This window comes from Mus pahari, chromosome 6, assembly GCF_900095145.1.
Source record: "Mus pahari chromosome 6, PAHARI_EIJ_v1.1, whole genome shotgun sequence".
Classification (NCBI taxonomy): domain Eukaryota; kingdom Metazoa; phylum Chordata; class Mammalia; order Rodentia; family Muridae; genus Mus; species Mus pahari.
In genome coordinates, this window is record NC_034595.1 from 58,683,352 (window position 1) to 58,694,961 (window position 11,610).

General features: G+C 44.2%; 1 protein-coding gene across 10 annotated transcripts in view; it reads left to right on the forward strand.

Annotated features, from left to right (window-relative positions):
• Lrp8 (LDL receptor related protein 8) overlaps positions 1-10,542 on the forward strand; it is a 73,946-nt gene extending 63,404 nt beyond the window's left edge. For 7 of the 10 annotated variants that reach the window (XM_021199967.2, XM_029539743.1, XM_029539745.1 and 4 more), the window contains 3 exons: positions 2,758-2,930; positions 3,825-4,001; positions 6,086-10,542. In XM_021199967.2, coding sequence (XP_021055626.1) covers positions 2,758-2,930; positions 3,825-4,001; positions 6,086-6,124 — 389 coding nt within the window. In that variant the 3' untranslated portion in view covers positions 6,125-10,542. The remainder of the gene's footprint in view (positions 1-2,757; positions 2,931-3,824; positions 4,002-6,085) is intronic. The other 3 variants (XM_029539746.1, XM_029539748.1, XM_021199968.1) reach the window with 2 other exon arrangements.
• The last annotated feature ends 1,068 nt before the right edge of the window (positions 10,543-11,610 follow it).

The following is an 11,610-nucleotide window of genomic DNA, read 5'->3' on the forward strand; positions in this document are numbered from 1 at the left end:
CTGTTCTTTTATAAGTCACATAATGTAGTGCTAATGCATAGTTTATGTAATGTGCTGTAGTAGAGACATGACAGATACATTGGTGGTATAACAGCATCTTGATTGGTATTCCTGGGGAGGAAATCGAAAGGTAGTCCCAGAGTGGAGGTGAAGGTTCTGCAGAAGGTAGCATTTGAGTCGGTCTTGAAAGGGCTCACCACAAAAGATGGTGAAGAGGCGACTAGTCTGGTATATTTTGAATGATTCTGTTCCTGCCATCTGTGTGTCCTCTCTGGTTGCTATGACCCTTGCTGAAAGAATCAGTACTTAAACTGAATTGAAGCATTAAATTTAAATGTCTGCTAATCTAAAGGGGAAGAGAGGAGCATTGTTCCCAGCAGAAGTACAGTTAGGTTTTCATAAGATCCCTGGACAGTTATTTACATTTTATTTTCTATGAATTGCCAACTGGTGGTCTCACTTTTTAATTTTGGTTTTCTTATTTTTAGAAATACATAATAAATATTAAAACTGTAGTGACATATAAACATATTTTCCCCCAGTCTGACACTTGATTTTGAATTAGCTCATGGTATCTCTTAAATTCATAAATTTATATTTAAGTCTTAGATCTGCCCCTCCTTTGTGCTGTCAGTTCTGTGTTTTCTATCTTACTTAGAAAGGCCTACTTCGTTCTAAGTTATTAAAATGTCTCCTAATATTTTCTTCTTCTAACTTAAACTCTTTTTTTCTGTGCTTTATATTGTGATTTTTAAAGGATGGCTTGAGCTAGGATGTAACCGTTTTCTTTTGTAATTGCCATACCCGTTCTGATCTGTGAATATAATTATTTATATGTGTGTACTGATTTTCTAAAATCATACTCAGGGACCCGTCATCTCCCTGTGACTTGAGTGATCATCTTTATTGTAGCTGGTACCTATCAGCCTATGCAATCCCCCACACCTAGTGTCTGTTCATTCCCATAGATAGCAATACTTTATGAAGTGCTATTCATGTAAACATTTTCTTAAATGTATATCATTTCTCTTCTAGATGAACTTTAGAATAATCGTGTCATTTTGTAAAATTTATGATAAGATTTTCATTGGACTTGCTTTGGATAAATACACTTGTGTGAGAGGAATTTACATTTTTAAAGTATCAAACTTTCCCATTTTAAGACATGAATGACATCTTTATTTCAGCCTTCATTTATGTCCTTTAGCAGACTTTGATAGATCGTGTTGCCTTTGCCTACTTCTTGCTAGGTTAGTCTGGGTATTTTGTAGCTTTTACTAGTCCATTATGAATGTGCCTATTCCATGACATTTTCTAATTGGTTGTTGATTTAGGAAATTGTGTGTTTGTTTGCATGGGTGGTTTTTTGAGACAGGGTTGCAGAAACTCTGTAAGGCGGACTAGCCTGAGCTAACCATATAGTCCAGACTCTCCTTAAACTCTTGATAATTTTCCTGTCTTGGTCTCCTGAGCACTAGAATTATGAGTGCGAGCCCCACATCTGCATCCTAATGTGTTACTGCTTACTAAAGGAAGGCTTTTTGATTTTTTTTTTTTATATTGATTCTTAAGTAACTAGATCGTTTGTAATATTCTTTTACCTGCTTCTGTAACACTTTTTCTTGTTGCTAGTTTTACTTATGGTATTCTTACTCAAACAGAAACCCCCCTATAGCATCCTAAATCATTTCCACCAATGTGCTCAGAACCACTCTGTACTTTGGTGGGCACAGTCTGAGAAACTCCCCTCCTGTAGGCCGCCCTGGGTGACCTCTGCAGTCCGCACATGCCCAGCTGAGTTCTTGCCTGTTCCCATCATTTGTATTTAACTCTTTGTTTGCACTTCCACCAGTTCTAAAAGACCTGTGCGTCAGGTTGGCATCAAGCATAGATTCCTTCCTAGAAGCCCTGGACCTTTAAGACAGCCCTTCCTTTGTTCTGACAAAGGGACAGATTGCTCGGCCTTGACTTTCCCATCCTTCCAACAGGAACCGAGCTGCTTGGTATTTTTCGCCAGCCCTGAAGTCTTTGACTCGAACCTGTGTTGTCCTTCTATATCCTCTTATAGAGACTCTCTTTGTCGGACGGGGCCTCAGAGTTGGAAAGACATGCAATTTGGAGGGAGGGTGGCCTTCTTAAGAGTTCCAGTGAGGCAGCAGCGTTAGGGTACAGGTGTAGGTGAACACTTCTCAGCCATTTAGCAAGTGTCACTGAGCTTCTAGACATAAGCTCAGGGAATAAACAAACACAGCCAGGGCTGGAGAGATGGCTCAGCGGTTAGGGACGCAGGCTATTCTCCTAAAAGACCAGAGTCTATTTCCCATTGTCCATGTCTAGTGGCTCACAACCAACTGTCACACTAGTTCCAGGATATAGGATGCCTTTTCCTGGTCCCAACCCATACCTGCACATGCATGTACATATGTATACACTCACACACTACATACACACAAATAAAAATGATAAAAATCACTTTTTTTTTTTTTTTAAGTTAACGCAACCCTCAAAAGCTCCTTCCAGTTGAGAGAACAGAGTTAAAAATAGTGTAGCCTGGGAACACACCTAAGGGGGAGGCAGGGTCTTCCTAGGGCAGTTGGGAAAGAGGTCACAACAGATGAAGAATTCATGAAGGAATGCAGTGGTGACACAGAAACGGAGCCAGGAGGCAAGGGGTCATAAAGTCCGGGAGGGGGCAGATGGATGTGGATGCTGGGCTGGAGCTCCTGGTTGTTGAGTGAGATGTGGCCTTCCCTCCAGTGGTAATAGCTCTGCTGTGTATGAGTGGATACCTCATCTGGAGAAACTGGAAGCGGAAGAACACCAAGAGCATGAATTTCGACAACCCAGTGTACAGGAAAACAACAGAAGAGGAGGAGGAAGATGAGCTTCACATAGGGAGGACAGCTCAGATTGGCCATGTCTATCCCGCAGTAAGTGCTCCACAGCTCCTTCCCTCTCACCCTTCCCTTTCCTTCCTTCCTTCCTTCCTTCCTTCCTTCCTTCCTTCCTTCCTTCCTTCCTTCCTTCCTTCCACCTTATCAGGAACCTCCCGCATACCAGGCACTGTTCTGGCTCTGGGAGAACACAGCCACCCTGAAGCAGGCGGTGGGTGCAGCAGCGTCAGGATACCTTTTACCTGCAGGGTCTTCCTGGCAGTTAAGAAGCCAAATAACTTTCTGCAGAAGGGTAACTGGCTGGATTCCAGCAAGCTCTGAATGCCAGTTAAGTGCCATTAGACATCAGCACTCAGAGTTAATAAAGGAGAACACTGCTTCCCAAGTCGCTGCTGGGGTTAGAGCTGCTCAGTGCCATGGGGTGGAAGCTGAATCTATCTTCCTAGGAAGCCCTCCTAGGCTTGTTTTCTTCTCCCACAGTTTCCTGGGCCTCTCCATCCACAATCCCCATACCTTTTGCTTAGCAGTTAAGCCACTAGATTGTGGGGTCCCTGAGGGCAGGCTCTGGTGTGGTTAGTCTGTTTCCCTGGGCTTGGCATAGCACAGCTGGCTTTAACAAATGCTGAAGGATGGATGGTGTAGGAGCACAGCCACGGGGTTGCTGGTTTGTCTGGGGATCCAGCATAGGATGACTCCCAGTAACACACAAGCTGTGTCTTTATTTAAAAAAAAAAAAAAGTAATTTTCAGGTAGGGAAGAATAGAAATGACATTCCAAAGAGAATCATGTGGAAAGGCTAAGAGGCATGAAAGGGTGTGGCCTGTTGGGGAGCGAGGATTATGAAGTGGTTAGAACAGGTGTCATTGTTGCACAGCAGAGTCAGGGGGCTGAGTATGACCTCAGAGGTCATCCAGTCCATCCCCCTGTCAGGCAATCAGCAGCTATGATCGCCCACTGTGGGCAGAGCCCTGTCTTGGGGAGACCAGAGACCTGGAAGACCCAGCCCCTGCCCTCAAGGAGCTTTTTGTCTTGCCGGGAGAACCAAGGTCACAGCTGCACCAACTCCCGAAGAACCCTCTTTCCGAGCTGCCTGTCGTCAAGTGCAAGGTAGGGCAGTGCCACTCTGAGCCTGAGGGGCTGGTGAGTGAGGGCTTGAACCTAGGCAGCTACAGCAAATCCTAGCAGGCTTTCTGATTTTTAGAAGGCTTGATGTCGGGACAGAGAAAGAATGGGCTTGTCCTAGACAGAGGAAACAGCGTGTTACTGAATAAGGTTACTGAGTGCATGTGGCAGACAAACTGCTCTTGAAGCAAACTGTTTGTAAAGGAGAGATGTACGAAACAAAGTTGGACAGTGCCGTGAGGGTCAGCAGATGGTCCCGAGGCTCCGTAACCGTGGCCAGTGCAGGCAGACAGATTTTTAGAGGTCAGAGGAGGCATCGTACAGGGAGCCTAGAACTTGGAGGGGGAATATGGCTTTGTCCCTCTGTTGGCCCTGCAGTCTTGTCTACTTACCTCTACTGGTGAGGCGAGAGTGAAAACCCCAGTCTCTGCTTCCTGAGGTTAAAACGTCTTATAAACATGAGGTTTAGGAGCATCTTGTAAATTACAAATCAGTCTGGGCTGAAGAATCATCATTTCTGGAGAAGGAAATGATGCAGTGAAGTTACTCTGATTAATAAGGCGGATCTGAGTTCGAGGCCGGCTGGTCCACAGAGGGAGTGTCAGGGCCAGGATACACAGAGAAACCCTGTCCTGTGTGATAAGCTCCTGCTAGTTGCAGAGAAATGGAGTAAGCAAAAGTACATTTGGCAAACACCTACTATGCGTCAGACATTGCTTTCTGTGTGTCACGTCTTTCTCATTTAGTCTTCACAGTTACCTTTGGAGGTGATAGTATTAGTTTCATTTACAGTTGAGAAAACTGAGAGCCACAGGATTTTAATAACTTCCCCGAGATCCTAGGCAGAAAGTGGCAGAACCAGGAGTGACTCCAGGCAGTGTGCAGAGGCCCGAGTCCCCCCACTCTGTCATGGGGTAACATGTCCTCCAAGCTGTGGAAATCAGAATTCCCGACCTCCTGTCTTCTTCTGTCCTTTCCTGTAGCTTTGCCATCACTACTAGGGTCCTGTCTAAAAAAGGCAATGGGTTTCTTTTTTTTTCTTTTCTTTGTTGTCATATGTAGCATGTCAGAGTTGGAAAGTGCTTATTTTATGCTGGTTAGGTTTGACTAGACTAAAGACACCATACTTGCTAGCTAGCACGGTCAGAGCTCCAGATACATTTTTTCATCGGGTTTCTCACCCATCCCGTGAAGTAGATCCCAGCTTTACTGACAGCTGATGAAGCTAAGGCTTAGAAAAGCACAGTGAGGCTACCCTCAAATCACATAGTCTGAGGGGGTAATGCAGCTCGGCTCCATCCAAGGAAGGCGGCCGGAAAGGGGAAAGTGGCAGGCAGGGTAAACTCACAATGAGCTCAGGAACGGAGGATGTGCAGCCTAAAAAAGGGGATCGCTTGTTCAAAAGTGAGTTTTGGAGCTTTCCTGCCCAGAACTCTTGAGACTAATGCAGACCAGGGAGCATGAGAAGATATAAATCACACAAGTATAGGAAAGAACTTAACCCTAAAGGGAGCAGAGCCATAGGTTAGCCATTTGAGGTAGAAGAGAGTTGAGCATCCAGTAACTGGAAGTGAGGGACGGGAGAGAGGGATGGAGTAGAATCACCGGCATTGCTTTCTAGTGCCCCTTTACCAGTTAAGAGGGGCACAGCATGGTACCCACCTAATTGTGATGTGTATTCTGGAGACGGGTGGCTAATAAGATTTAACATTCGACGGTTAACCCTCTTTAAGTTCACCCAACTTAAACTACTGTAAGGAACCAGGTTAGGTCTTTGCTACCTTTCTTCGTGAAAGGACAGAACAGAATCGTGGGGGAATGTTACACTTGTAGATCTGCACAGAGGTGGGATCAAACTTGAGTTCAGCCATTTGCTGTGCGATCCAGAGCGCTATGACTGAGCCTCAGTTTTCTCACCTCTGAAATAAGTCAGATGAATCTTATCGTGGGGAGTGAGGATCGGGTGAGCTAGTGTCTGTAGAGGGATGGGACATCTGATACTTTTGTTGCCATTCAGTAAGATTGCCTCTTATAGATCTAACCACGATTTCTTTGGTCTGTCTCCCCAGCGAGTGGCATTAAGTCTTGAAGATGATGGACTGCCCTGAGGATGGGCCCACCCACTTCGTGCCTCATGGAGTTCAGTCCTATGCACTACTCTCTCTGGATGCTGTGTGATTGGATGAATGCCATTTCTATATATGGGTCTGTGTGAGTGTGTGTGTGTGTGTGTGAGTGTGTGTGTGACTTTTTTTAAATTTATGTTGCGGAAAGGTAACCACAAAGTTATGATGAACTGCAAACATCCAAAGGATGTGAAAGTTTTTATATGTATAATGTTTTATACACTTTTTAACTGGTTGCACTACCCATGAAGAATTCATGGGACAGCCACTGCTGAGTGACTAACATGATGCACATAACCAAACGGGGCCAATGGTACAAACTTCACTCATCATTTCAATACAGTATTTACAGAGGATGTTTGAGTTGAGAGCTTTTTTAGGTTTGAGGGGCTTGATTTTTTTTGTAAATAAAATTATGCTTTGTGGCTATCCATCAACATAAGTATAAAAAGAAAGAACGCTTCCACCCCCTTCCCCATTTAGATTATTTATTAACATATTTCAAAAGTAAGGTTAGCTCTATAAATAATTTAGAGAAGTGAGAGTATTTATTTTTGGTATGATTGGCCCACTGCACAGACTCTGTGTTTATGTGTGTGTGTCTGTGTGAGAGAAAAAAATCTGTAGAAAAGAGGCACGCTTATGACTATTGTTCAAATACATAGAAACAGTTATTTTAAAACAGTCCACAAGAGGGGTGTCTGGTTTTCAGAGACACTTCAGAAACTGCTCAGCAAGCAGATGCTACAGTTTGTGCAGGCATGCGGTCGGAAAGGTAGATCTTCGCCTCTGGCTACTCCTGAGGCCCTGAAGAACCAGCAAAAAGCTTTTCAGTTCCTCTTTGGCTCTCACGATGCCCACCTAGGCTTTCTGGTCAGTGTACAGATACTGTACAGTGCTACAAGCCCTCAGGAGCTCAAGATAGCAGAGTCCTTTCAAAGCTCAGCTTAGTGAGGACTTGGGTCAACTTGAGGAAACTTCCTCTGAAGCACCTGAAGGCCGAGCCTTTAGAGCAGCCATTGTCAACCACTGTGGGTCAAAAGACCCTTTCCCAGGGGTCGCCTAAGAGCATCAGAGAACAGACATTTACATTATGGTTCATAATAGTAACAAAATCATAGTTATGAAGTAGAAAAGAAGGTAATTTTATGGTTGGGGGTCAGTCCAACAGGAGGAACTGTGTTAAAGTTTCTGAAGCATCAGGAAGGTTGGAAACCGCTGCTCTAGAGCCAAGTGAATGCATTTCTAGGGTTCCCAAGTTTACAGTAAGGACCGGCTCAGCCACTGAAGCTCTGAGTCATGTGAATGAGGACAAAGAATTTGGAATAGGTTTGGTTACATCTATTTCTCATCCCCTTATTTTCCACCATTTAAAAATAATAAACGTTTCTTACCACCGTATGTTCACATGGATAAGACTAAGTCCAAAAAGGTGACTACATCCAAATTTATATTTTGGGGAAATACCATGAAATATTATAGGATACTGGGCATATGTCCACACAAAGGATTTGTTTCACTACTTTATAAATAAAATGAACAACTCTGGGTATTTGTATAGAATTTTCTTCATATGTAACACCTTTCCATTTTCTGAGCCTTGGGGGTGGGGTGGGAGAATGTCACTTTCTGTCTGTGGAAGCCACTGCTGGAAACAGAATCCCATAGTCCCAGAAGGAATTCAGTCCCCACCAGCTTTCTCTTCCAAAATGTGATCTTTCTGTGACTCTGCTGTTCTGCAGTTCACTCCAGTTGAATGACCAGGGACAGGTACAACACAGGTGTTCGGTTTGAGTGGTAGCAGACTAATGTCTGAAGTTGACATAACTGGAATCTGACACTTGAGGAGTATGTCTCCGTGTTCCCACACACCGGCTTGAGTGGCTCATCTGCTCGATGTCCTTTTAACTTCCGGGCAGACCGTCTGGAAACCTGTCATCCTGTTCCTAGGAGCTTGCTCTGTGTCACTCATGTTTTCCTAACCTTTAAAAAATGGCTGTGTTCCAAGCCTAGCCATTATGTCTGACAATGCATGTGTTGATGGTCTTGAGATATACAGTGACTAATGCAGCTGACCCATTCCAAACAGTCTCAAGGACAGGCAGCCAAGTCCCCTGGAGCTCGCCTGTCACCATTCATCCAAGAATGGGAAGGAGAAATCAAGCTTACTGAAGAAAAAGGTTGGAAGTGAAATGGTCAAAATTTACAAAAGACAGGCAGGGGTTTCTCTTTAATTCACCTCCAAGGAAACTGATGGTGATAGTGCAGTTTCTGAACAAAAGTTCAGAGGCTAGCCTTCACACCAAGGCTGAAACATACCGTCTAGGGTTTCCGAAAGATGATTGAATTCATATCAGAAATACCACGTTTCCTGAATGTGCAGCAGCTGCAGTCTGAAAGCAGCCTACAGTAAATCCAGGGACGGCTGGAGAGCAGAAGCACTCTGAGGGGGCAGACCGACCTCCTCCTGTCCTTGGGGACTTTGAGCCTCATTCTGAGGTGTAATTCAGATCTTCTGTTGCCTTTCGCCTCTGCCTGTGTATCCACAGTCGCTAACAGCTGGAAGAAAGCTTAGTAATAAACCAAGAGGGCAGAAAATTCAACAAATGACTTATTTATTAAAACGAAGCTAACCCATCCCTTCTCTAGAAGACAACTCTGGGCAGCCGGAACAAGGTCTCAGACCTGCGTCCTCTCCACAGCTGTCGGCCCAGTAGATTGAAGGCACTAACAGAAACGACCTTCCTGAAACAAGAAACTACAGCTTTGTTTACTCTTCAGAATGTGTGTGTGTGTGCACCGAGGGACAGGCTGAGAAGGCTTCTGACAAGGAGTAAGAAGAATGAGACGGGACTTAAACTGATGTCAGTGAACACTGTGGAGCCCTTCAGTTATTCGCATGTCTTAGCGACATACTCAGAGTACTCACTAGCTGCTGTGTGCCAGGCTTTGCAGACATCACAGGTCAATTCAACAGTTTTCTCCCTTCCCAAATTCATAGCAGTACATATGGTTAAAAAAAAAAAAAAAAGATTTCACTTAGTCTACTCCCAAGGCACAACAAAAGAGATGTGCCATTTTACCTGAAGAGCTGAAAATAGGTCTACATAGGAATGAACAAAAGCCAAGTCTTAAAAATTAAAAAGTGGTGTTCAGGCTGCTTCTATGAGAAGAGAGACTAGGCTCAGACTGGGGAGTGAATCAGCAGCAGGACTTTCAAGGAAAACATGGAGTTCCTTACACCTGGGAATAAAGAACTGTAGGAGGGCTGGCAAGATGTGAAACGAAGGAAAGACAAGTCCAACACAAGCACTTTATAAAATAATGTCTGGTGTAAGTAAGCAGACATTTCTTTGGTTCCTGTGTGCAAGACATCATGGGAAACTCCCTGCCAGCACTTGGCAGGCATTATTCCACCTCAAGCTTTCCGGAGGCCACAGGGAAATGACTTTATTTGAGCTAGAGGTTTTGATACGGTTCCTGAAGGCTAACAGAAGGGCAGTGGGCTTGTCCACAGAAGCACGCTACGTTGCCGAGCACCTGTGAGATGTCCTCACGTGGGAGGAAGAGAACAAGATGATTAAGATACAGACAGAATCTGGAGAGGGTACCCCAGTCACTACAGTCAGGTGCTATTGGGTGGAGGGAAAACCATCCTAACCCCATAGCACTGCACAAATGCTCCTGTCCCGCTACACTCCTACCATCATGAGCATCAGTACGTCAGCAGTTTCAAACTCTGCCATTTCCCTCCCCATAAAAGCATGAAGATAGGGAGTCGGTCTCCTTACGCTATATTTTTAGGGTATTTGGGAGTCCCAGGATGTGAAGAGTTTAGAAGGTGGAGGAAATTACAGCTTCAATTTTTTTCAGTTAACTAAAGGACGCTTCATTCAGGCCGGGCACCATGTGCACAGTCTTAAGAATCAGCAGGAACTGCATTTGCAAACACGTGTTGTAAAAATTTTTAAAAAGCTACCTGTATAAATATAAATATATATATTTAAAGACAAGGTTTTGATACTTTTTTTTAAACAAAAACTACAAGAGAAGACTGTACAAACCACAGGCTTTTAAACAAAACAGCATTTTGCTCTCTACAAGCTGTTAAACGTGAGGGGTGAGGTACTGGTTTGCAAACTCACACTATCCAAATGGATTCTCTTGTTTGTCACCCCACCCTCCAAATTACCGCATTTGGTGTAATAGTAGGGCATGTAAACTTATTGGGTCACATTAACCATTTCTGCTCGTCATGTCATTCTGGGTTCCATTAGCTCCTGTACTCTGCGATCCAGCTTCTTCCAGAGGCAGAGGGGCTGAAGGAAGTGTGCTCCATTTCACTAGCTGTGCTGACATCATCCACATGTGGACATTTGTAAAATCAGTACACTATTTCTAGAGAGATTAAATTCATTTTTTAAAATCTGTTTTGTTTCCTTATGATTTGTGTGTGTGGGGGGGAGGTGTGAGCTCTCACCAGCTAACCCCCTAATGTACACCAAAGGTTTTGCACAAACATCTCGATCTTAGCAATAAGTATTCAGTACTATCCACTCCCATTTTATAGACATGGGTACAGTTACAGCTCAGAGCCACAGAGTTCTTTTTAGTAGTCCTGAAGAACAAGAGGATGTTCTCTGCCTAGATTTCCTTCCTACTAAGAACTCAATTTAGGTAGTGTCTCTTCCAGGAAGTAACCTCTTGTCTGTCTGGGTCAGAAAACTCCGTATTTCCATTATGATTTTTGTTCATGTGCAGCCCAGTCTTTCTGAGCTGCCACTTTTCTCATGCCACTGAGGTGACTTTACCAAGGCCATCTAGGGCCTCCTTGTAGACACTCCCGTCCTTTCCTTCCTTGACCTAGGAACAATATTTTATACTAGGCCACTATTCTTGGAATACTCTTATTTTGGCTTCTATGGCTCCATATTCCTGGTTCCCCCCTTACAGCTTTGGCCACAGCTTTTTTTGTTAAAGATTTATTTATTATATGTAAGTACACTCTAGCTGTCTTCAGATGCTCCAGAAGAGGGCACCAGATCTTTACAGATGGTTGTAAGCCACCATGTGGTTGCTGGGATTTGAACTCAGGACCTTCTGAAGGGCAGTCAGTGCTCTTAACCACTAAGCCATCTCTCCAGCCCATCTTCCTTCTTCCAATGTCCTTATGTAGGTCTCCAGCAGAAGGTGGCCCAGATTAAAGGTGTGTACCACCACGCCTGGATCTAGGACTTGCTTTGTCCCAGATGACCTTGAACTCAGAGATCTCCTTGCCTTAGTCTCCTGGGATTAATGGCCACTATGCCTCATGATCGTCATGCCAAGACCAGGTCAGAAACTTGTATCTCCCAGCCTCAAGATCAGGACCATAGGTGAGCTCTTGTATTAGTCAGGGTTCTCTAGAGTCACAGAACTTGCAGATAATCTCTATATAGTAAAGGAATTTATTGATGACTTACAGTCTG